This window comes from Podarcis filfolensis, assembly GCF_964270895.1.
Source record: "Podarcis filfolensis genome assembly, chromosome: 16".
NCBI lineage: Eukaryota > Metazoa > Chordata > Lepidosauria > Squamata > Lacertidae > Podarcis > Podarcis filfolensis.
The window spans coordinates 15,879,416-15,903,885 of record NC_139620.1 but is presented as its reverse complement, the minus strand read 5'-3'; the positions used below and the strand labels follow the sequence as shown (position 1 = coordinate 15,903,885).

Sequence of the window (24,470 nt, the reverse complement as noted above, 5' to 3'; positions counted from 1 at the left end):
TTATGTTCAGGTTTTATACAAAACCATATATAAATGTAAATGAAACCATCTACCCTAAAGACAACACAGTATCCGCTGACCTTCATTCCAAGGCTTCTGAACCTGCTTAAGTGCCTGGAACCTATAGAGTCTCTGACCCCTGGAGATTGGGGTGGCTTGTAACACTATATTGGCCTGGGGAATTTCTGCTTCTCTTGCGGTCTTTTAAAGAAAGTTCAGGAGTGAGGGTTGGCTAAAAACTTTTGAGCAGCTCAGTGACTCACAAGGAGGAAGGAGGTGTGAGAACTTTCACTCCCCCATCCTGTACTTACAAGGATCTGAGTATCTTGACTCATTTTACTGCTGTTGTCTGGAAATCTCTTTCTAATCCTACATCAAAGGCAAGGCCATTTGCACTTTGAGGGGCCGCTGAGGGAGCTATCCGTTGATGAAAATACTTGTAACAAAACGATTCTCATATACCACTCTTCAAGAAACATTCCATGCCTATACATGATGCAAATAATACAGTCAGACACAAAGTTTGTAAATAGCTTAGAATTGATTCCATCAGGTGAGCGTCCCAGAGTGAGCCGTGCCTCTAGAATTAAGTTAGTAGCTGTTTTCCAATATTGTGTTTATATATTCCCAGCTGCAGACATGAAGTAGGTCCTTAAACGAGTAAATTCTTATTTTTACATCTATATTATGCTTTTCTTCCATCCTGGAACCTATCTGTGTGGTTTCCAGGCAGTCACCCATCCAGGCATTGAACAGACCCAGGTTTTCTTTCCAAAAGACTGCATCCCAAACCTGCTTGTCTTCCAGGTGTGAACACAGGCGGTGATGGCTGTAGGCATTTTCTTTTTTAAAAAACAAAAAACCCGCACATTAAAAAAGTCTCCCTGCCTCCCACCTTCCCATCCACGTACAGACATAACCGAGAAATGACTGTTACTGCCAGAGAAATCCACTTCCTGTATGCATCACTTCCTCCTACTCATGCATTCTTGGATATTCCATGAGTCACTGAGCTTGGTGAACTTGTTGTGGTTCTCCTAGCATAAGCAGACTGAGCAAATGGAGGGCTGGTGGTGGTGGGGCAGGCTCTGATTAAACGTCGTCTTATATCCTGAAGGAGAAATGCATGAAAAGAAAAACGGGGATTGACTTTCTATCCCATCTGGCAGTCGCTCACAAGAGGGCCTTGATTTGCTGGCCCAGGAGGGGTAGCTCAGAATATGAGCTGCCCATTTGCTTCCTTGATCTTAATTGCTTCCCTGCCCTCTTAAGTACAGGCGTAAACCAGTTGGGCAGTGATGTGAAACTGAATGGGCTTCCCCCACAGAGTGTCCTGGGAATCGATTGCCAACAGAATTCTTAGGCCAGAAATACAGAGGAGACTGTATTCCCTGCAACTTTGGTTGTCTGTTGCTCAGAGGAGAAGGAAGATACATGAAATGCAGATTTCATTTTACCAGGCATGCCGGTGAGGTTTCATGAGGGTGGTGATGGTTGTGGTGGTTAGGGGAGACTGAGACATGGGGTCACACATTCTTCAGGCTGGCTAAGTCCAACCTAAGATTTTTCTCTTAGTGTTCCCTCAGCGCCACCCTACTATTTCCAGAATTCCCTAGCTGGGAACAGTGAAGGTTGAAGCTAGATTGGAAATTGGTTTAAATTTGTAGTGAGGACATGCCCTGACACTGCAAACTTTAAATTGGTTACAGAACCATGTAACTGCCCCACAGCCCCACTGACTTGGGGCTCCCTGGCCTTTTCCTCCTCAGCATAAACTGCACCAAAGGCCTTCATAAGGCACCTCAGCTTTTGGCTCATGGTGGTCTGAGTGTTTGGAGGGGAGCATTGGGGAGAGAGCTCCGCACTGGAGAGAAGAGTTCAAGTGCCCTGCACCTATGTCCATGCTAAACCAGCCCTTTGCCTGGGCATCATTTAGAATAATTGAATCATAGAATTGTAGAGTTGGAAGAGATCCCACTGATCATCTAGATGCAGGAATCACACCAAAAGCATCCTTGATAGACAGCCATCCAACCTCTGCTTAAAAACCTCCAAGGAAGGAGAGTCTACCACCTTCCAAAATGGTCTGTTCCACTGTTGAACACCTCTTGCTGTCAGAAAGTCCTTCCTAATATTTAGTCAGAATTTGTGAGAAAGCAGGTGAAGTGTTCTTTGGATCTGAAGCTATCTGGCAAATCACAGACGAAGCCCGCTCTGCCGCCGCCCCAGGTCCGATTTGAGCCTTTTTATTTCTCCTCTTCCTTATTCAGAAAACCAAAGGGGTCCATACTTGAATGCACTGAACATTCTTTTCACAGAGAAAATCTTTATCCAGGGACTTTCCATGTGAACACTCACAGCTTGCTTCAATCAGTTAGAGAGATTTGCTCTGTGGCAGCTTTTCCATGGTGGCGTTGCTGTCTGCTTGTGGAGTGCAGTAATCTAGATTAAACAGGGTGAGTGGAGACACAGTGACGCAACACCATGTAGTCTGTGGGACTGGAATGGTCGCCTTGTCGTCACACCTCCTTTTGCGAATCTTGCGGACAAAGAAGAAGAAAGAGGTGGCCACTCTCGTATGTGTGTGTGTCCTTGATCCATTTATTCCAGCAGTCAGAGAGGCAGCCTTCTCCTCCCCCCCATTTCACTCACGCCATCCTTCCGAGCGGATCGTGGAAGGAACAGGCTGTAGCATGGGGGAGTGATCACCATGTTCTCCCCGATAGTTCCTTGCAGCCAAAAACTTGGCACACAGGCAATGCCCAGCAGGGGCAAGCTGCCATCTGTGTGCCAGCCAAATGGGCAGGATGTCGGCCTTCACTCTTCTCTGGGGGTGGAGGAAACAGCAGGCTGCAGTTTGAGGGGGGTGGGCATCATCCAGAAGGCAGAGCTGTTTGGGTTTTGTTTTTTTTTTTTAAATGGCCACCCTACCTGCCACTCCTTCCTACAGACCCAGAAACTTTGGTGGTGCTTTCCAAGTTGCTTCCAAACTTCCTTTTGAACCCCTGATTGGCTTCAAGATGGGGGGTCCATTTTCAGCAAAGTGTTGTTTCATGGTCCGCCTCCAATGATGATGCCCCCCATAGGATCTGTGGAAACCTTTCTTTTTTGTTTCTGACAATACTCAGGTGTTGACTTGTTCTGGTGCATTGTGGTTAAATACAGACACTGCCCCACAAATCACCATCATCATCATCATCATCATCATCATCATCATCATATCTTACCCTTCATTTCAAAGGCACCCTGGCGCAGTAATAACAAAATATTGTACATTTTAAAAGTAGTTAAAAATGTTCTGCCAGCCAATGATTTCAGGGATGCCAGGAACAGTATCTTCCTGCCACGAAAATGCCTGGGCAAACAGGAATGTTTTTCAGTTCTTCCTGAAGGTCAGCAACAAGGGAGACAGATGCACCTTGCGCAGATGCATCCTGCCCATTTGGCTGGCACAGGTGCACCACAAACAGGGAGCTGCCACTGAGAAGACCCTGCCATGGGTCATTGCCAGCCAGGCAGCATTACTGCCACCAAGACCTCACCTCTCAATTGTAGAGTCTGAGATGGTTGAAGTTGGTCCAAGACATTTTGCTGCCCAAGGCAGAGAACAGGATGGCTCCCCTTCCCTCCATTTCATATGTATAGAAGCTGAGTGGGCTGGCCGTTGAACCTCAAAGCAGAGCAGAGGGTTAGTGCAGGGGCTGTCAATATTATTTTATGTACCTATAGAATCAGATGTGCTCTTGGGGCAGGTCACCACTGTTACACACAGGGCAACAGCCAAGGGGCTATAGCCACTGCCTGCCAGCTTCAGCCGCCTGAGGCAATGGCCTCACTCTCCCTAATGGCAGGTTCCTGTTCCTGCCTGCCTGTTCATACTCAAACCTTTGTTCATTTTCAATCAATCACTGCAAGATGGGGCCTAGTGGAGAGCTTGGCTCAGTTGAAGCCCTCTCTGCTTGGTCCCCCCAGCTGAACGGCCTGTTAAAAAATCCGATGTTTGGTTTTCTAATTTAGTGGATGAATCCGAGCATCCGATCTACACTGTCTCTTTCTCACTCATGCCTCCTCTGTTTTTCCCTTCCAGCCTGCAATGTCACCATTCACAACCGCTGCAAAGATACTCTGCCCAACTGCACTAAAGTCAAGCAGAAGGTGAGTGTGTTCATGTAGATGTGTGTGAGAGAGGGGAACTCTTGTAAGCCATGAGCAAGAGGAGGGTGGCGGGGACATGAGAGACTAACGTTTTTAAGCAACTTGTGGCTCATACTACACTATTTTACTTACTTATATTCATTTTATTTCATGAAATTTATATATCAATTAATTGGAGAAAAAAACCTCAAATTGGTTTACCAAAAGAAAAAAACAAGAGAGTTATTAGTAAAAAAAAAAAGAAAGAAAGAAGTAAAAACATTAAAAAAAAATAAACCCAGCAATAAACTAAAAACACATCAGCATTCTAAACATATGGACAAGCTTGTCTAAGCACAAACACCATTACCAGGTGCTGAAAAGAGTACGGATGAGGTGCCTGTCTGATGTCAATAGGCAGGGAGTTCCAAAGTGTTAGGTGCCTAAAAGGTTTATTTCTTGCAAATTCAGAGTGGGTATTGCATGGTACTGGTACAGAATTGAGCTGCTCAGGCCATCCCTGGGTCATCCTCAGGGCCCCTTTCAGTTGCAATATTTTTTTTAAAAAAAAGCTTTAAAAGCCTGCCTACTTCAGTCTGATGCCAGCCAAAATTGTGTGTGTGTGTGCTTTATTGTTTTCCTGCTGTTGCTTTTGAAATGGGTTTTATATTATAACGTGGGGGTGTTTGTTTTGATTTTGAATGTTTTACTACAGGATGGCATTTTGTACTTCTTCAGATAGCGAGTCGTTAAACTATGGAATTCGCTGCCACTGGAGGCAGTGACGGGCACCAAGCTAGACTGCTTTAAAAGAGGATTAGACAAATTCATGGAGCAGGAGAGGGCTGCTGATGGCTACTGGCCAGCATGGCTATGCTCTTTCTCTATGGTCGGAGACAGTGCTTGTGAACACCAGTTGCTGGAAACCACAAGAGGGGAGAGAGGGCTCCTGTGCTCAGATCCTGCTTGCAGGTTTCCCATAGGCATCTGCTTGGCCACTGTGAGATCAGGATGCTGGGCTAGATGAGCCCCCTTTGGTCTGATCCAACAGGCTCTTCCAATGTTCCTATGCTGAGTTTTGACTGAAAAGTTTTGACTGAGCACAGACTGAAAAGGCAGCTGAAAAGATAAATAAATAAGAGCCTTTGGGAATCTGCTTGCGGTAGCAGCACTTTGAGAGATTGTCCCCCCAAACACAAAAGCAGTAATTTACCAGATATGGGTCCCAAGAAATAGAGACAAGCATAAACTACGGTGCTCACTTTCCTGTTCCAGAGCGAACCACCCAAAAGCACACAGGAGATACTTCAAAGCCACCCCCTTTCTCCTCCACCAGAGCTTTATTGCAATGGCCCAGCTGCTGCTCATCGTTTTTCTCTTTCTTTCTTTCTTTCTTTCTCTCCCTCCGCCCCCGCCCCTTGCAGCAGCAAAAGGCAGCCTTGCTGAAGAACAATTCAGCCCTGCAGACGGTGTCCCTGAGGAACAAAAGTGAGTAGAGCTGTGAATCCCACGCCAGGAAGGGGAAGCGGGGCAGGGAGTCAGCTGCGGAAGCAGTTCTCCTCTTCTAAAGGAACTGCCTTATAAGGCCCCACCCGTGATATACACTTAAAGCAGTATCATACCACTTTAAACAGTCTCAGCTCCCCCCAAGGAATTCTGGGAAGTGTAGTTTGTTAAAGGTGCTGAGAGTTGCTAGGAAACCCCTATTCCCTTACCAGAACTACAATCCTCAGAGTTCTCTGGGAAGTGGGACTGACAGTTAAAGAGTCATGGCTTCCCCTAAAGAATCTGTTAAAAAGCAGGATGCTGCTGCTTTACGTTATTAATAATATTTTTTTATTATTGTGGATGGGGCCTTAGTAAGTAGGGCCTGTGCTGCTGAGAAGAGGAGAGGGCAGCTGGGGAGATACTGGTTCTGAGGTGCTTTTCCCAGTTTGGGGTGGGGCAGGGGAAGAGTGAGGCTCACTTTAGTCTAATGGACCCCTCAATAAAGTGTGGCCCTGAAACCTCTTTGGCCAGCTCTGAAAATAGTGGGTGCTTCTGAACATGTGCAGACTGCCGTTCTGCCAAAGCCACACCTCTGAGTTCTCTTCTGTATACAGTGGGGATGGAAGTGTTGCCTCCAGGCTGTCTTAAGCACCAGCACCCTTAGTCGTTTGTAGAAACCCGGTGGGGCGTTATCAGCTGCCTGAATTGCATGATGCAATTTGTCCTTTGGTATGACGGAAGCCTGTCTTGCAAGTCTTATCACCCCCGTTTCTCTTTCAAATCTCCAGCCACCATCAGGGAGCGCCCCAATTCTGCCATCTACCCCTCTGAGAGCTTCCGCCAGACCCTGCTGGGGTCTCGCCGGGGTCGCCCCACCTTGTCTCTTTCCAAAAGCGTCTCCACCACTAACATTGCAGGGTAAGTTGAACGGATGGCTTTAAAAGAGGATTGGAGAAATTCATGGAGGAGAGGGTTGGCGGTGGCTGCTAGCCACACTGGCTGTTCTCTGCCACCACAGTCAGAGGCAGCAATGCTTCTGAATACCAGTTGCTCTTTGCTTATGCTCTTAAACTAGTGGGGAGAGAAAGCACAAATCTCTCCCTTATGTGCCCAGATTTATGTTGCGAGCTTTGTGGAGCAGGTCACCTGTCTCTTGACTTATATCTGCCCAGTCTTCCCTGACCCAGTGCCCTCCAGATGTTGTTACACTCCAACTCCCATCCACCCCAACCAATGGAGACCAGTGGTCAAGGAGGATGGGAGTTTAGTCAAGAACACCTGGAGAGGGCTATGGGTTCCCCACCCTCCCTGTAGGAATATTCTCGAAACGTGAACCCTCTTTGTAATGGACAGTGTCAGTCTTGTATTTCTTATCAGACTTGTACTAAGAAGACCTGGGTTCCGATCCCTGGCGGGTTCCTTGAAACTCACAAGGATCGCACATGACCTTTGGGCAACCCGTCTCTATCTCAACCTCAACTACTTCAAAGGGTTGTTTTGTGTATTAAAAAAGATGATAAAGCAACAGTTGTATTGGTTTAGAAAATTCTCCTCTTCCTGTCCAGGAATTTCAATGATGAATCTCCTCTTGGCCTCCGGAGGATCCTGTCCCAGTCCACTGACTCCTTGAACATGCGCAACCGGACCCTCTCAGTCGAGTCCCTCATTGACGAAGGTGAGATGGGAAGTGTGGGTGATGAAATCCTGTGCCAATATTCTATGCATACGTGTAGAAAACCAGGAATCTGGGTGAGTTTAACACAAATAAGAACAAACAGGCGGTATTTATTTATTTATTTGTTTGTTTGCTGCCTGACAAATGAGGAGGGATCTGTTTTTAAGAGTGCTGAGTGTTTGTCAACCTTGAATCCCCAGATGCTTTTATTTATTTATTTTTATTTTCCCTCCATAAAATTTATACACTTCTTGATTGTAAACATCAAACCTGCCTGTTTTGTCTCTGTGGTTGAGCTGCCCCCCTTTTTTTGCCTGGGATTTCTGACCAATCAAAGCATACAGCGTTCCTGGATGAAGTCTTGGGGAGAGGACATCAGAGCCAGTGTCTCTGTGTGACTTGGACCTGGGTTCCAAGACCACAACCCCAGATGCACTTATTCTGTGCGCATGTTGTGGTTTGATAGTTCCCAATGTCCAGCGGCTCACATTTTCTGCGTGCCCTCGAGGCTCAGTTAGGCTTTCATCCTCGTCCCTCCTCCCCTCCTTCATCAAAGTCATTTCCACTAAAGTATAGACACAAACACATTTCTCCTCTTTTTTCCTCCAGGAGCCGAAGTCATATACAACCAGCTGATGAGCGACTTTGAGACTGGCGAGAAGGATTTTGAGGCTGATTCTTGGAGCCTGGCAGTTGACAATAACTTCTTGCAGCAGCACAAAAAGGAAGTCATGAAGCGCCAAGATGTCATCTACGGTGAGGATTTGTGCCACTTTTGCCACCCCTCCACCCCACCTACTGAGGATTTCTGAAAGCAATGGGTCCCAAACGCCATGTCACCTTGGAAGGAGAAGCATAGTCACAGCTGGTCAATGTGTTCCCAGCAATATACAGTTTGAAAGACACATGAAATGCTGTGAGTGCACAAGTAGCAACCTCCAGAAAGGTAGCTGTGTGAGTCAGCACCAACAAAACGAACAGAATCTTGAAGCATCTTAAGGACTAGCAAATTGATGGCAGGATAAGCCTTAAAGCACATGTTTAACATTGTGTGTCATTTAGCCTGAAGCTCACAGCCATTAGGAATGGGAAATAACACTCCTTCCTTCCTTCCTTCCTTCCTTCCTTCCTTCCTTCCTTCCTTCCTTCCTTCCTTCCTTCCACCCCCCAGTGGAAATTGCTATACAGAGTTTGTGGAATTTAAGCCTTGCCTGGTATTTATAAGCCTCTTTGAAGGGAAGCATATAGAAATTGTTAGGATCCTCCTTGATAAGCGTCTCAAACCAAATACAACACCCTGAGTGGTGTTTCTACAGTTTTGATTTTGGGGCCAGGTTTATTGTTGGCCAGAATAACCACCTTAAAGGAGGATTAGAGGTCCCACCCAGACCTCTGACACCATGAGCCGAGCAAAACATTGAGAAGGATCAGGTGGCACAGTCCTCCTGGGATTGCACAACTTCCGCATGCGGGAGGAAGGGGAAATTGCATATTTAAATGCTCCCCTGTGAAAAAAATGAATAAAACTACCCAGCGTGTAAAAAAGTAGCACACCAGGGAGGAGACAGAATTCTCCCTAATGGCACACAAACACTCCGGTGTGGGTGGAACATTCAGACACGAGCTACCATCTGAATTCTGAACCGATTCATTTCCAGGAAAAGAATTGTGCTATTTGCACTCAGTGTTCCTACACGCTTTCCTTTGTCGCACGATTTCTTCCGTTTGGTTCATGACTTCTAGGCACAGGTCTAAGAGGCTTTTCTTGTGTCCCGCCGCTTTCCCTGGGAAAACCCACCATTTATCGCAGAATTGGAGCAAAGATCAATCTGCAGAAAACCCGACTAATGTTTGCCCCAATTCAGCGGTGAACAGCAGCTTTTCCCAGTGGAAAGTGATGGGGCGAATGAAAAGCCTCTTGGACGCATGCCTGGGAGTCACAGGCAAAACAGAAGTGTGGATGAGCCCTGGCACACCCACCCCACCCCATCTTCTTTTGCCTCTACTATGCCAATGCAAATCGGTTCACATCTTCCCTCTTCCCGCTCCTGCAGAGTTGATCCAGACAGAGCTCCACCACGTGCAAACGCTGAAGATCATGACCAACCTCTTTCGCAAGGGCATGCTGGAGGACCTCCAGATGGACGTGGCCCTGGTGCAGAGCATGTTCCCCTGCGTGGACGAGCTCAGCGACATCCACGACCGCTTCCTCGTCCAGCTCCTGGAGCGCCGCAAGGAGTCCCTGGCCGCCGACAGCAACAAGAACTTCGTCATCAACCGGCTGGGGGACATCCTCATCCAACAGGTGCAGCAGCCGCCATTCTTGCTGGCACCCATTTGGAGTGGGGGGTGTGGCATGGAGGGGCATAGAGGGAGAAAGCAACTCTTTTATCTCCCTTCTCCCTGCCCAGCTAGTATGTCAGGAACACGGGGAATTGCCTTGAACTGAGTAAGACCATGGGTTTATCTAGCTCAGTATTGTCTACACTGACTGGCAGCAATGACTCTCCAGGGTCTGAAGCAAGGGAGTCCCAGCCCTACCCAGAGATATCAGTGGGGAGTGAACCTGGGCCCTCCTGCCGCATGCAAGGCAGGTGCTCTTCCAGCTGAGCTGCTGCCTGTCTTCCTGTTGTGATCTCACCTCCTTGCACTTCTGCCTTCCAGTTTTCAGGCAGCAGCGCCGAGCAGATGAAGAAGGCCTATTCCGAGTTCTGCAGCCGCCACACTAAGGCCGTGAAGCTTTACAAGGAGCTCTTTGCACGAGACAAGCGGTTCCAGCAGTTCATCCGGGTAAAGGGCCTCTCCGTCCTTCCTTCCTGCTGGGAAGGTCTATCACCTCACCCCCTTCCGCCCCAAATGGGAACTCCGACTCCCAAGGCTGTGAAACCTGTTCCCCAGTGTGACCTTTTGCCCCTCTCTGCCCCTTTCTCCAGAGGCTGACACGGTCGACGGTGCTGAGGCGGCATGGGGTTCAAGAGTGCATCCTTCTGGTGACCCAGCGCATCACCAAGTACCCCGGGCTCATTGACCGGATCCTGCAGAACTCCAAAGGTACCAGAGAATGGAGGGCAGGGTGACCTTTCACCAAAGGGGCAAAAACCTGGCTTCTTTTTCTCTTAATCATGACCATCAAACAATCAACTAATGCCTACAATATCAACCCTCTGAAGTATTTCTGTAGCCTCGTTATGTATGCATGCAATCAATCAATCAATCAATCATCAGGAATCTTCTTTCTTTGTAATGCAGTAGAATTGTGTCTTACACGCATTTAACTTGCACAGTTGAAGGCAAGCTGGTTGAAATTGCACAAGTTAAATGCAAGCAAGGCGGAGAGCTTAAAAGCTCTCTTTGTGCTGGTCCTGCTTGTATGGCAAGGCCCACTCTGCACAATGACTCTGGGGTGATCTCACGAGATCTCTTGGGCAATCTGAGTTCCCGCAAGGTCACACACAAGCACCCCTCGGTTTCCAGAGCTAGCACACCTTGGCCAAATACACCTTGGCCCCCCAAGCAAGGTGTAGAGCTTCAAGTCTCTTTTCACGTGGGGTTCTGCTTGGGTTACCTGATGTGGAAAGAGCTTTTAAGCTCTCTGCCTTGCTTGCTGGGCAAGCCCTGCTCAGCACCTGGGCTCTGGGAGTACTGGCCATACTCTCTGCCCCCTCACCCATTAGCCACTGGAGCAGCTCCAAGGGTTTGGGTATATGCAGTTTTCATATATACTGTATTTAAGGGAGATGGATGATTCATTCAAGATGCACTGCACGGTATTTAAAGTGCCTGCACAAAATTTGGACCTAGATACTCTATTCATCGTCATCACCTGCCAGGTCCTTCGGTACCATTCTACCAAAAGTGGAATTGTACACAGCTCCCAGGACATAACAAATTAATATTCAGCTGCTGATAACCATCCTAATGTGACCTTGATGAACTTCCCAAGCTCAGTAAAGCCATTTGGTGGGGAGAGAAAATTAAGACTGATACCCAGAGCCTGCTGTGTTGCTTTGTTCAGAATGGTCTAGTGATGCTTATAGCCCTGCAGAATGTGGGCAAGGTCTGGTACCCCTTTGAGACCCAGGAACCGGAAGGTAGTGAGACAGAGGGGCATTGAATCTGCAGTGCGATTGGGAGGCAGCAACTGTGAGAGGCTGCAATGGGTTCTGGGCATAAGCTGATTGGAAGAGGGGTTTTCCCTGGGGCCAAAAAGCCCGATAACCAAACCGAGCCTTTGATCATGGTCTCCCCACCTGCCTTCCCCCACCCCAGGGAATGAAGAGGACCAGCGGGACCTGAGCACCGCCCTGACTCTGATCAAGGAACTCATTTCCACCGTCGACCAGGAAGTGCACGACTATGAGAAGAATGCGCGGCTGCAGGAGATTTACGGGCGGATAGATGGGCGTGCCAAGGCCGACCTGCCCTGGGAGCATGGCCCCTTCTGCAAAGAGGAGATGCTGCGGCGCAAGCTGGTGCACGATGGCTGCATGCTCTGGAAGACGGCCACCGGGCGCTTCAAAGGTGGGTGGAGCCTGTGGGGTTGTGTGTGTAGCTCACTGCTGCCCTCTAGTGGCATGTGGCTCTCAAGGAGGGGGGTCTCCCAGATGGCAAAAAGAATCCCCGATTCTGAACAGGCACAGTCATGCTTTATCTATGTATTTGCTATGGTTATACATCGGCTTTTGGCCAGCACATTCAAGGTACATCGCAGTTTGAAACAATGCCATTATTGCTGTTATTATAAACCTGCCCTTCACCCTAAGGTCCCAGGGAAGGTTACGGCATTAAAACACAACAATGCAAAATTAAAAAGAGTTTAAAACAACTTTTGGGGCCCAAAAACAAACTGGCAACCAGTGCAGCTGTTTTAAACCAGGGGTTATATGAGATCCAAACAGAAACCCAGCCAACTATGTGGCTGCTGCGTTTTGGGCTAGTTGAAGTTTCCTAGTAGTCTTCAAGGGCAGCCCCACGGAAAACACATTGCCGTAATCCAATGCTCTGGAAATTACCAGAGCATGGAGTAGAGTGGCCAATTCATCTCTCTCTAAAAGGGGCCATAGTTGGTAAGCCAGATGGAGTGGTAAAAAGGCATTCTTAGCCACTCAGCTTCCAGTGGTAGTGCAGAATCCAGTAGCAACCCCCAAGTCGTGTGAGCCTTCTCCTTCCAGGGGGATGTAACCCCTTCCAAGGCAGGCGATTCTGAGAATGGAGGATCCAAGTGACAGCCAGGATGATAAAGGGGACCTTGTTATCTCCTTCTAGAACAGCAGTGCTGGGTAGTGGTTCTACAGGATCTTCACTTTGATAGGAGAGTATGAGGGACTGAATGTGCAGCAACAACCCGAAAGACCTTTCAGCTAACACCTTGTTTCTTCCCCCTTTCTCTTGCAGACGTCCTGGTAGTTTTGATGACAGATGTTCTCATCTTCCTTCAGGAGAAGGATCAGAAGTACACCTTCCCCACCCTGGTGAGATATGCTCTGTGGGCTGTGCCTATTCCCTGGTGTAAAGGGCCCAGCCGCTCAAACTGGATACTCTGGCTAAGGGAAGCAGGACAGACGAAAGAAAGCCCTTCACACATAGTTAAACTATGGAATTTGCTCCCATAGGAGGCAATGATGACCACCAACCTGAAAGTTTTTCAAGGAGGATTGGGCAAATTCATGGAGGAGAGGGTTGTTGATGGCTACTGGCCAGAGTGGCTATCCTCTTCTGTCATGGTCGGAGGCAGTAAATGCTTCTGAATACCAGTTGCTGGAAGCCACAGGATGGGAAAGTGCTCTTGTGCTTGGATCTTGCTTGAGGGCTTTGTATTGGGGCATCTGGTTAGCTGCTGTGAGAACAGGATGCTGGACTAACTAGATGGGCCACTCTCCTGATCCAGCAGGGCTCTTCTATATGTTTTTAATGTGTTTTAGTGATGTCTGTTGTACACTACCTTGGACAGGGTTCTGCCCTGAAAATGGGACAGGTTCCTTTGAATCTTCTTTTTTAAATCACATGATAAGGGATGCACAGGTGACTAAGGACTGGCAACAAATCATTATGAGAGCCATCTTGCAATCTTTACAAAAATACAAAGGAGAAAAATGGAAATGGTAGGGGAAGAGAGTCACACTCTCTTGCTGTCTCTCACAAACATCTGTTAAGATAATGGTTAACTTGAACCAAAACTTCAGGAAATTGGAAATCTTTGGCAAAAGGAAGGAATAAAATCTACATTTTTTGCGTATCTGGGATGGGTGGAAATAAAGCGCTTTTAGGAAGTTAGGGAAAATCAGTGGGATCCTCTCTAAGTGGCCTCCATGCTTCTCTAAAATGTCTGATTTGGCACGATGCTGCAACGTGACAGCAAAATGTCAGCCCAGAAGCATTTCTGAGATGGGGGAATCATAGAAGCGTAGAGCTGGAAGGTACCCCAAGGTCCAATAGAGGAACCTATCCCGCACAATAGAGGAACCACAGCTAAAGAATCCCTGGCAGATGGCTACCCAACCTCTGCTTGAAGCAGAGTCCAAACTTCCAATGTGAGTCCAAACTCGCCATGTGTCCTTGGGCCAGTCATTGCCTCTCAGCCTAAAGCTACCTCATAGGGTTGTTGTGGAGTTAAAATCAGGGAAGGGAGGAAACCATGTAAACCCCTTTGGATGAAATGTTGGGGCATGACTGTAGGAATGAATTAAAAAAAATGACCAGGAAGGCGCCACAAACGCTATCGACTTTCTTCTGTCTCTCCCAGGACAAGCCTTCTGTCATCTCCCTCCAAAGACTGATTGTGCGAGACATTGCCAACCAGGAGAAGGGCATGTTCCTCCTCAGCAACACCCCGCCAGAGATGTACGAGGTGCACACCGCCTCCCGCGAGGAGCGCAACACCTGGATGAGGCACATCCAGCAGGCGGTCCAGCTGTGAGTGCTGTGGGTGATGGGGCCCAGCCCACCTGGTTGGAGGCTCTTGTGGGGATGGGTAGATCAGTCGGTCTATCAGCCAGTTTATTGATCCAGCCAACAGACCTCACAATAAAAACGTCCACACCCATTAACGTATGAAAGGAAGGGCAAGATTGTCGATCAGTCTCTTAGCAGATGGTGAAACACGGCCACATTTTCTTTGGATAAACATAGGAAGGTAGGAAGCTGCCCTTCTGCCGAATCAGAAAAAATGGGTGCAGAATTGTCCACACTGACTGGGATCTTTTCGCAGCCCACCCTGGAGGTGCCAACCTGGGACTTCTTTGTGCAGAGAAGTGGCTCTACCTCTGAATGATGGTCCTCCCCCCCCTCGTTCCTTCATCATTGTCAACAGGAACTTAGCTACTGTTTCTATAACTATGTTACCCAAAAAAGAAAAACTTAATATTCAGAAGATACAAAGGTGTTTCTGGAGTCACCAGCCCTTTCCGGAGGTCTCAATAAATCTCACAGAATGGTAGGGCATGGCTCACTGTTTCAGTTTCTTCTGGACCACAGGGGCATAACCCGTTAGAGCAGCAGGTGCCCCTAAACCTCCCACCCCCAAAAGCCGAAGGTATCTTGTCAGGTTGGAAGGTGCAGGAGAAAATCCCCTTCTGTATTTGTGGATGCATAAATTACGCAAATATTTGGCCCACAGGTTAACAGTAGTAGGGCTAACAGAACAATGAATGGCAAAGGTGAGCTGGTTTTATTGACTACTGGATAGATCAACTTATTTCCAATTTGCTTGAGCTTCACATTCATAAGCCCACTCCATCCTATTTCTACAATAATCAGTGTGGGGTTTTTTTTAAGAACCCCCCCCCCCAATGGATTTTACTTCACATTCATTGAGCATGTACACTTTTAAATTTATTTTTTTAAAAAACCCACATTTTAAAATGCATTTTGGTACCATCTGTGTGTGTGCCAAATACCATCTCACCAAATTTGGAGCAGTGCAAAATTCAAATTACAGTCTGCACATCAGTCTGAGAGATGCTGATTAGGACGTTTTGCATCAGGTTTCAGAGAAAGAGAATTCCTAAAGTCTGGTTTGGATCTAATGCATGCCGATAGAAGATACAAGTTTTTTAAAAATTATTTAGGGGAAGGGCTATAGCTCAGCAGTGGGGCACCTATTTGATACACAGAAAGTCCCAGGTTGGATCGCCAGTCATGGTAGACCAGGGTAGGCAAATTCAGGCCCAGGAGCCAAATACAGCCCTCCAGACCTCTTTCCCCAGTCCTTGGGTCTCTCCCCAGGCCATACACCCTCATGTGCCTTCCTCTGCCCCCTCCTCCTCTGGCTTTTATGTGGCTGGAATGTAGCTTCCTGCATAAAGGTGCAAGTTACATCCTTTGCTCTGCCAGGAATCTTAAACTGATCTTTTTTGCTGTCGCTTTGCCCACTACAGGTGCCCTGACCGGGCCGATTTCCCACTCGTTGAGACAGAGAATGAGGCCTCTCTGCGGAAGATGAAAGGTAGGGCAAACAAAACAAGAACTCCAGGAAAGGGTGTTGTTCCTGCTACCCACCACCTCCCCCCAGCAGCCATGTCTCTTCCTCCCTCGTGCAGATAAGATACTTCAGTGCGACCGGGAAATCTCCGAACTCCTGGAGGATAAAGTGAGGCTCTTCGCAGACATCCTGGCCCTTCAGAGCTGCAGCGAGGACGGGCCCCTGAGCTGCGTGAACCCTCGCACCCTCTTCCGCACCGAGTCGTCAGATACCCCTCAGGGCGAGAAGCTGATCCAGGAGGCCGTCAAAGAAGGTAGCATGCTGCGACACTCAAGGGACACTCCCCACCTTGGCCCAAGTCTCCTGCCTCCGATGAGGGGTCACAGGAGGTACAAATAGGGTGTCCATAAACCACAGGTGGCTTGAGGGAGGAAAGAGCAAACGGGCTTCTTTGAGCTTGCATTGTCCCATAGGAAGACACGGCTGGCAGGCTAGACTGCTCAGCCAGCAGGTGAGGATGCTTTGCAGTGTGAGAGTTGTAGTCCAAAACAGCGGGTGCAGGGAGCACTGAGTTGACAAAGGCTGCAATAAAGTGTGACGGGTTGGTTGGAGATCAGGGGGGCAATGTTGGTAATCAGGCTTTATTGTACATATTAACACATTACGTCAAATATTACATGGCTTACTAATCAATCTGCCTCTCTTTCCCTTTGTCTTCACGCCCCCGCCATCCATCTCTCTCTTTACTGACAAAATGCCTGCGCAGTGGAACTTCTCAAAGATCTCTTCGTGGGACCCGGCTGGGACCGAGACCAGAACCATAGCCAGGCTCCCAACGGGTGCTCCAGCCCAAACCCCAACAATTCCACAAGTACGTGCCCCTCTTCCCTGCCAGTTTCCCCTAGCAAGTCTGTCCCCCACCCCAAAGTTCACCTTATGGGGCAGAGCAGCTCCCCTGCTGAGCTAGTCCTAGGGAAGGAATTCATAACCCCATGTGCTGAGCGACTCCTGTCGCCCCTTCTGGACTATCACTGTTTCATGGGTAGGATTCAGTCACATACCAGGAAAATCGGGTTGTGCGATTAATTATCTTCATAATTATTGATCAATCTTATTGGCTGCTTTTTTCGCACAAAAAACCTCAAAGCGAGGTGGAACAATGAAGAAACAAACACATAAAAACCAGCATGAATCAAAACAGAAAAATCCAAAAGACAACCGTGTGCAGTTATAAATCCTTGAGGTTTAAATTTTTTGAGGTTTATGTTTTTAAATTTTGCATATTGTATATTTTATTGTGAGCTGCTTTTGAGACCTTCATGGTGAAAATCATGGTGAAAATCAGGATATAACCCTCTCACCTGGTTTCATCTATTTTCCTCCTGCAGATGGCGAAACCGGAACCATCAACGGCTCTCTCGAATTCATCAGGCTTGAGTCTGACTCAAATCAACGGGTGAGTCTTTTGGTGAGGCTGGTGGGGAGTTTGTGCCTGAGCTCTGGGTCTGGCCTGAAGCCTAGAATGGAGCAGAAGGTTCTCTTGGGTCAAGATGGACCAAACTGAACTGGGAGAAAGCAACGCCCTCCTGCCTCCCCAGCAGGAAATGATCTCATTTTCAATTAAGGAGAAACTGTAAAGTCATTTCTTACCTCTATGGAACCCTCTCACCACCATCAGTATTCTCAAAGAACGCTTGAAAAACCAAATATTTTTTCTGTCCAGCAAGCCCAAAAGAAGTTTGTCCCTCACTAGCTGAAACATCTCAAGAGCTTTAAGATCTCCATTGGAGGTTTTCCAACCCCAAGGGGGAAAAAATATATCCATAGCTTACTGATAGAATATCTGCTTTGCCTGCAGAAGGTTCTGGGTTCAATTGCTGGTGCTTCTTGGTAGGGCTGGAAATGTCCCATGCCTGTAATCCTTGGGGAGCAGCTTCCAGTCAGTGTAGACAATACGGAGCTAGGTGGATATGTGATTTCCTGGCCAGTTTTTCCAAGGTAGCACCTGACACAGTTTGTGTTGCATCCCTACTGTAGGATGGGAATGGCAATCAACTACAACAGAAAGTACCACAGGAGGTGAGTGGAACAGAGGAGACCTGGGCCAGGGGGCCGGGGGCTATGGGGTGGCGCAGCTTTGTCGGACTGATTGCCTTGTCGTTCCACCCCGCAGGAAGTGCTGCAGCGGCTCAGGACTCTGTACTCCCTTCTTCACAACTTGCAGGTCAGTGTGATTCGAGCCTCCATTCCAGGGCTCCTGTTCGAAGAGGATGCCGTTTGTTTCAGAGCTGTGTCTGCTAAGAGCTTGCATTTTTGGGTACAGCGCAGTTGTATCTTACGTGCATTTAACTTGGCTGGTTGAAATTGCATGAGTTCAATGCAAGCAAGGCACAGAGCTTGAAAGCTCTTTTTGCTATGTGTCTGCTTCACGTGACCCAAGCGCGAAAAGAGCTTTTAAGCTCTCCACCTTGCTTGGGGGGCAAGGCCTGCTCTGCGTGGAGACTCTGGGAGTGCTGGGGAGTCTCTCACTCCCCCCCCCAACAACAACTGTCTGACTGCGGGGCAGTTCCAAAGTTTAGTTTAGGGTATGCACAATTTTTGTTTATACGTGAGGTGCTTGGAAAGTGAACCACCATGTAATGTGCAGTCATGCAGTATATCAAGGGTAGAAAATGGCCTGTTGCTGAGCCAGGTGACCAGCCCCAGGAAGGCAAAACAGGAGCAGAATGTGCTTGCTTTTCACAATCCAGTTGTTGTTATATTAAATTTGTATACTGCCCTGCAGCTGCAGTTATTCAGTTCTCTTCCCGAGGAGGCCCAGACATTTTCAGCAGCTTTCCCCAACCAACCTCATGCCTTACAGATGTTTCAGACTACAATTCCCATCAGCCCCAGCTAGCAGGATCGTGTTGCCAGGGACTGGTGGGAATTGTAGTCCAAAATGGCAGTGCTGCCGGGGGCTGATGGGCACTGCAGTCTAAAACAACTGGTGGGCGCCAGCTTGGGGAAGCCTGGTTTCAAGTCCCCAGAGGCCAGTTTCTTCAATAATGGCAGGGCTACTGGGCAGGATTATATTTGGCTTGTCATCCTCACCTCTGTTGTAGCTGGCCAAGGATGCAAGACTGGCAGCACAACAGCCTTGCAATGCCCTTCTGGATATCGAGAGCCAATAACAAGGCCGATCAGGCAATCCTGCCTCCTGCTAATGGCGCCTCCCTCTTTGCTCCCCTCCAGGGCGTTGTGGCGCATCAGGACTCGCTCCTGGAGCTTCAGCTGCAGGAGGCTGGTGAACGGCGGGAGAGGCTGAGCCGGACCAACTCGCGCAAGGAAGGCTCCTCCTCCGCTGACCGGCAGGCCACCGACCTCTCGCTGCTGCAGAAGCAGCACACGCTGCTACAGGAGGAGCTGAGCCGCTGCCGGCAGCTCTGCCAGGAGAAAGTGCAGGAGGTGGCTGCCCTGGAGGTCCGTCTGCGGGAGAGCGAGCAGGAGAGGGCCCGGCAGGAGCAGGAGGCGGAAGAAGCACGCAGACAGATGGTGGCTCTGCGGCAACCCCTGGAGGCGGCCTGGGGGCGCAAGGGGGCGGAGCCTCGGAGGCGCAGCTTGCCTGCAGGCGACGCTCTGTACCAAAGCTTCACCCCACCTCCGGTAAGCACTTCTTCCCATTGAGCTCGAAAGCTTTCCGGTCAGCCTGGTATTTGCCAACCCAGCACTCTCCAGGTGACTCCCATCAATTTGAACTAGCCGAGGATGGTGGGAGTGCAAAATGGCCGTGCTGGCTGGGACTGAATTATGTTTTCTGCTATCTGCAAATAATAAAATACTTCTTTTTCCATCCCTAAGCCATTTCCCTTCAGGTATCCCAATAAAATCTCAGTAGGGTCCAATGGAGGGTTTCCAAGTCTAAAAATCAACGTAGGAAAATAGAGCAAATGGTGGCAGAATAAACAGGGGAGGAGTGTTAGATCAATTAATTACAGTAGGATGGGGTTTTTGTGTTTTTGTGCTGCTGCCCCCCCCCCATTTGCCCTTTTTTTAAAAAAAAAAAAGATACTAGGTTCCCCCATTGAGATGCCTAAGTTGGGAGTGGGAAAACCTTGTTCCTTCCCTGAGCTCTGCACGAGGGGGCGGGGGACCCATTTTAAGGAAACTTAAGTCTCTTTGAAGCTTAAATCTATTTATGCATAATTATTTATAGCCTACCTTTTAGCTAAGACCCCTCTGGGTCCTTTCCAACTCTACAATTCTGCAATTCTGCAAAATCCTTCCAAGGCAGCTTAGCAGTAACAAAGACCCAGGGTTGTTTACTGCTTCTGCTCAGAGTAGGTCCACTGAATTGATTGGACTTGGGTCCATCGTGCCCATTATTTGTAATTGGCTACAACCCACATTAATAAAACCACAGTATTGAAAGGTATGTCCATAATGCCAACAGCTCCATCGGAACACACCCTTTTGAGGCTTTGATCCAGGTTCACCCCCTTCTTCTCTTTCTGACAGCAGAGCCGAGGAGGCGACCTGCTCTCTCCCGGCAGCCACTCCTTCCACCAGACCTTCGTCGGTTGTCAGCGGGATGACATGGCTTACCACGGTGCGCCTGGTAGACTCCAGGAGGGTGACCATGATCTGGAGGTGCTCCCCGAGGAAGGAAGAGGGGTTGCCCACCCACATTCTCCCCCTTCGAGCCCAAGAGGTGAGGGATGAAAGGTCTTTCTCTGGAGATGCTGCAAGCTGTGATGTCATCCAGCTGCCCCTGCAAGCCAAGCTTTCCCTATGTTTAGGCTCTCCTGAGAGATTAAAATCGAAGCCAAACCCATATGACGCCAGGCCAGGTTCAAGGGCCTTGCGTTACTTTACAGCTTGGGTCCAGGATATTATAAGGACCTCCTGATCCCTCAGATCCCTGCCCAATCACCAGGCTCTTTGCAGGTGGCCCCCCACGGCTCAGATGCACAGGTCGTAACTGCTAGAAGCCACACAGTTGGTCCAAGCCTGTGGAACTCCCTCCCAATAGAGATTAGACAGGGAACCTCCTTGCTGAACTTTAGGTGCATGACAAGGACTTTCTGGTTCCAGCAGACATTTGAAGGTGATGTTCAGCTTTACAGTGACTTTTTTTCTCTGCATGGCTTATTTTTATATACACCACTTAGAAATGCTAATTATTAAGTGGCATATAAATGCCTTAAATAAAATCAAATAAAAGAGGGATTTGCTTTTAAATGGAACAGCAGTCAAGGGTTCATTGGCATGGCCAGCCAAGTATCCTGTTGCATAAGCTGGTATAATCTTTTGTAGGTACCTTTTCATCATGGTCCTGTAGCTTTTTTCCCTTACCCTTTGAGCACTTATTTATTTACTTACCTGATTATTTTCCATATCTGTACATATGTCCATCGGTATATGTTCTTTGGGTGGCCCTGCACAGAGCAACAAATAAAATACAATAATTAAGATACAAGGTTCTGTCTTGGACCTGGTGTTGTCCCACATCTCTATAAATGACATGGATGAAGGAATGCTCATCAGATTTGCAGCTGATACCAAACTGAGAGATTTCCCCTCCCTCTCAAGGTATCAATGCTCTTTGCCCTAGTAATGTAGACTGTGCAGTATTGAGTTTGGACATGTATGAATATTACATTTTGAGGTTCTAGATTCAGATTCTAAACATTCGGCCAAATTTGCACGCAGATAAAGATCTGATGCGAACGTCCAGGTGTAAGAGCCAAGTTGTCTCTGCAGAAAAGACCCGCATTCTACAGTCGATCTGCTTTTTCTTTACCGTTTTTGATCTTCATTAACGGCCGTTATCCACCACTGCCTTTTGAGATAACAAGGTCTTTTTTGCCTGGTTTCCAGATTTCCAGAGGATGCAGGACATCCCTGAGGAGGCCGAGAACACCCAGGAACTGAATGTTGGAGACGGTGGCTCCTCAGAGAGCTAGATGGTGTGGCAGGGTGGGGTTACGTTGGGGTACCGCTGCCCCCAACCAAACTCCAGGTTTCCTCCAATCAAAGCCATGCCTGGAACTTCAGGGACTTGGAAAGGCCACGCCAAGCTAACTTTGGAGTGGGCTGTGGGCGGGTAAGAGGGGAGGGGGTAGCGGGAAACCACGCCCTGAGAGTGGGGAGAGGTGCCGGGAACTGGGTCACAGCTCTCCCCTGGGGACCGCCGCTTGATCTGTGGCCTTGATCATTCCTCATTGATGGGCGATGGGGCAGGGGGGGGACCACCTTCTTATTGCCCCACAGGGCGTCTTCTTCAATTCAGATTGCGGGGAGGGCGGGGGATGACCCGGAGAGTTCGGGTGCCATGAATACCTGGGATGTGGCTGATTCCGAACCCCACCCCACCTCTGTTTAGTTGAACTTTATTTATTTTGGGAATGGGTGGAGCCTGCCCCCCTCTCCTTACAAAGAATAAGTTTTAAATTATTCTTTATTTTATTTTATTGCTTCTCCATGGGTCTCTGTGCACAGGGCAAGAAGTAGTGTTTTCTGCTTTCCTGGCCAACCTCTGCATCTTGAGAAGGGGAAGGAGGAAGGTCTGTCAACCCAAGACAGTCCATATGAGTCCACAGAATTCTTACACTGCATGTGTCCCAGCACCAGGTTTGTGTGCCTGGTGTCCTTGGAGTTGTGGATTTAACCCCTCATCAGGGATTCTGCCCCCCCCCCCCCGGTCACACACACTTTGAATCCAGTATTTTATCTGGATAAGACACACTCTACCTACCCCGCTTCCCATTCTCTCTCTGTCTCTCTCACACACAAATCTGCTACCAAGACAGGCATTCCTCTCTCCCTGTGACACACAGCACAAAGAACAAACTTTCTAATGCCTCTTTAAAGGAACACTCTACATTACAAATTGGCAAACCGGTTGCACATACACCGGTTGCAGGTTCCACACACACAAACACACACCCAGTTTCAGGGTTCATAGTTGTGGCAGGAAACAAAGTGCTTCAGTAGTAAATGGTTGCGCCCCGCCAAGGACCTTCAGTTCCAGAGAATGTTGACCCAAGTGCTAAAACAGGGGAACTTCCTTTGGGGAATACATCCAGAAGCCCCTGATTTATCTTTATAATGATTCAAGCTGCTAAAGCTCAACAATTCATCGCTCCGAGACAGGCCTCGGGAAGGCTGGTTAACACAATTGCAGTTTGCAGGAGACTTGAGATATTGCAAACATCTGACAACTTGATACCCGCCAGATATTTTGGACTTCAATTCCCATCAGCCCCATGGTGCACAGGCTGGGAATTGTAGCCCAAAACACCCAGAGGGTATTGCACCCGCAAATTCTGCATTACAATATTGCGGCCCTTAACATTCCAAGCAGAGCCTCTGCTGCTTTGTAAAAATATGTCGACACACTGCCTCCTAGAGGACAGTAAATGGAACGACTGCCTCTCAGATTCTAAATTTTGCCCTAAAGCTACTCAAAATGATGAAGAGGACATTTGGGGAGCAGACACGATTCCTCCTGGCTGCCCAACCAGGCTTGCCGTGTTATTGGAGGGAGAATTTTTCCCAAGTTATGGTGTTACCTGTAGTTTGCAGGTAACTGGGCCCTGCTGTATATTGGGGGAGGGGCAGTGGAAATTTTATTTTTAACTCAGTCTAGTGACTTCCTTTCTGTACCAAAGCTAGGGATTCTTCTTTACAGATATCTGTCGGGGGGGGGAGATTTAATCCAGGGATTATTATTTTTTAAAGAAGTCCCGGAGCTAGCTTGATTAGGCTGCAGCTCTAGACTTTACACCATAACACACTCCACTGAAACAAGCAGGGATTTCAACCCAATTTGATGACCCATGGAGAGTTAGCCCTAGAGCAGATTACACAGCAGAAAATTTTCTGCCCGAGGTGAATATGATTTGAAAGGAGTGGTTACGGAGTTTGTAAATGAGCTGCCTTTTCTTCCCCATCTTATAAAAATAAAATTGCATGCACACCTCAAAATCCCTGAACTATTTCAGGGAGAGGTATGTATGTACGTATCCAGTGTGGAAAACCCATTTTGGATAACACAAGTTTTGATACAGTAAAATGCTGCTCCCTCCTCAAATGCTGCGTTTCTGATGGCAAATACATCCTCCCCCATCTCTAAAACTCAATGGATGTTCTCTCCCCCCACCCCACTCCCATTTTTCCAAAACATCTTAGAAAAAGACACATTGGGTTGTTGTTTATTTGTAAAGGTAATTTAAAAAAATTAAATCCTGCTGTGCTGACCAATAACACCTCTTAATAGAAAACATTAAAGAAGAGGGAGTGATCGCTACAAAGGACTTTTTGTTTTTAAATTAATTCTCAAGACTGATTTTTATAAATATATATATATATTATATGACGAGAAAAAAATGGTTTATTGTTTCCTGTTGATTTAACTTGTAAACCGAAAGGAGAAAAAAAAGGCTAATTAAAGAAGTCAAAACCAAGAATGTCTCGACTTTGATGGGGGCTGAGTTTGGGGCGGGGGGAGGGACTAAGATGGCAATTTCATCCAAGACCAAGACATAAGAAAGAAGAGCCCTGCTGGATGAGGCCAATGACCCATCTAGTCCAACATCCTGTTCTCACAGTGGCCAACCACAGTGGCCAATGGGAAACCAGCAAGCAGGACCTGAGCACAAGAGCAAATCTGCCTTTTCCAGCAACTGGGATTCAGAAGCATTGCTCCCTCTAACTGTGGAGACACAGCAGAGCCACTTGGGCTAGTAGCCACCAGGAGATGCCAGGTGCTGA

At 48.0% G+C, this 24,470-nt stretch overlaps 1 protein-coding gene across 13 annotated transcripts in view; it reads left to right on the top strand.

Moving 5' to 3' along the window:
- ARHGEF2 (Rho/Rac guanine nucleotide exchange factor 2) overlaps window positions 1-24,163 on the top strand; it is a 110,989-nt gene extending 86,826 nt beyond the window's left edge. For 10 of the 13 annotated variants that reach the window (XM_083589345.1, XM_083589343.1, XM_083589344.1 and 7 more), the window contains 20 exons: window positions 4,088-4,155; window positions 5,559-5,622; window positions 6,411-6,540; window positions 7,188-7,297; window positions 7,907-8,053; window positions 9,352-9,602; window positions 9,962-10,087; window positions 10,231-10,348; window positions 11,567-11,818; window positions 12,692-12,768; window positions 14,040-14,209; window positions 15,673-15,740; window positions 15,835-16,029; window positions 16,483-16,587; window positions 17,105-17,172; window positions 17,754-17,795; window positions 17,890-17,940; window positions 18,951-19,361; window positions 20,214-20,406; window positions 21,576-24,163. In XM_083589345.1, coding sequence (XP_083445471.1) covers window positions 4,088-4,155; window positions 5,559-5,622; window positions 6,411-6,540; window positions 7,188-7,297; window positions 7,907-8,053; window positions 9,352-9,602; window positions 9,962-10,087; window positions 10,231-10,348; window positions 11,567-11,818; window positions 12,692-12,768; window positions 14,040-14,209; window positions 15,673-15,740; window positions 15,835-16,029; window positions 16,483-16,587; window positions 17,105-17,172; window positions 17,754-17,795; window positions 17,890-17,940; window positions 18,951-19,361; window positions 20,214-20,406; window positions 21,576-21,661 — 2,732 coding nt within the window. In that variant the 3' untranslated portion in view covers window positions 21,662-24,163. The remainder of the gene's footprint in view (window positions 1-4,087; window positions 4,156-5,558; window positions 5,623-6,410; window positions 6,541-7,187; window positions 7,298-7,906; window positions 8,054-9,351; window positions 9,603-9,961; window positions 10,088-10,230; window positions 10,349-11,566; window positions 11,819-12,691; window positions 12,769-14,039; window positions 14,210-15,672; window positions 15,741-15,834; window positions 16,030-16,482; window positions 16,588-17,104; window positions 17,173-17,753; window positions 17,796-17,889; window positions 17,941-18,950; window positions 19,362-20,213; window positions 20,407-21,575) is intronic. The other 3 variants (XM_083589346.1, XM_083589341.1, XM_083589338.1) reach the window with 1 other exon arrangement.
- Window positions 24,164-24,470: the final 307 nt, after the last annotated feature.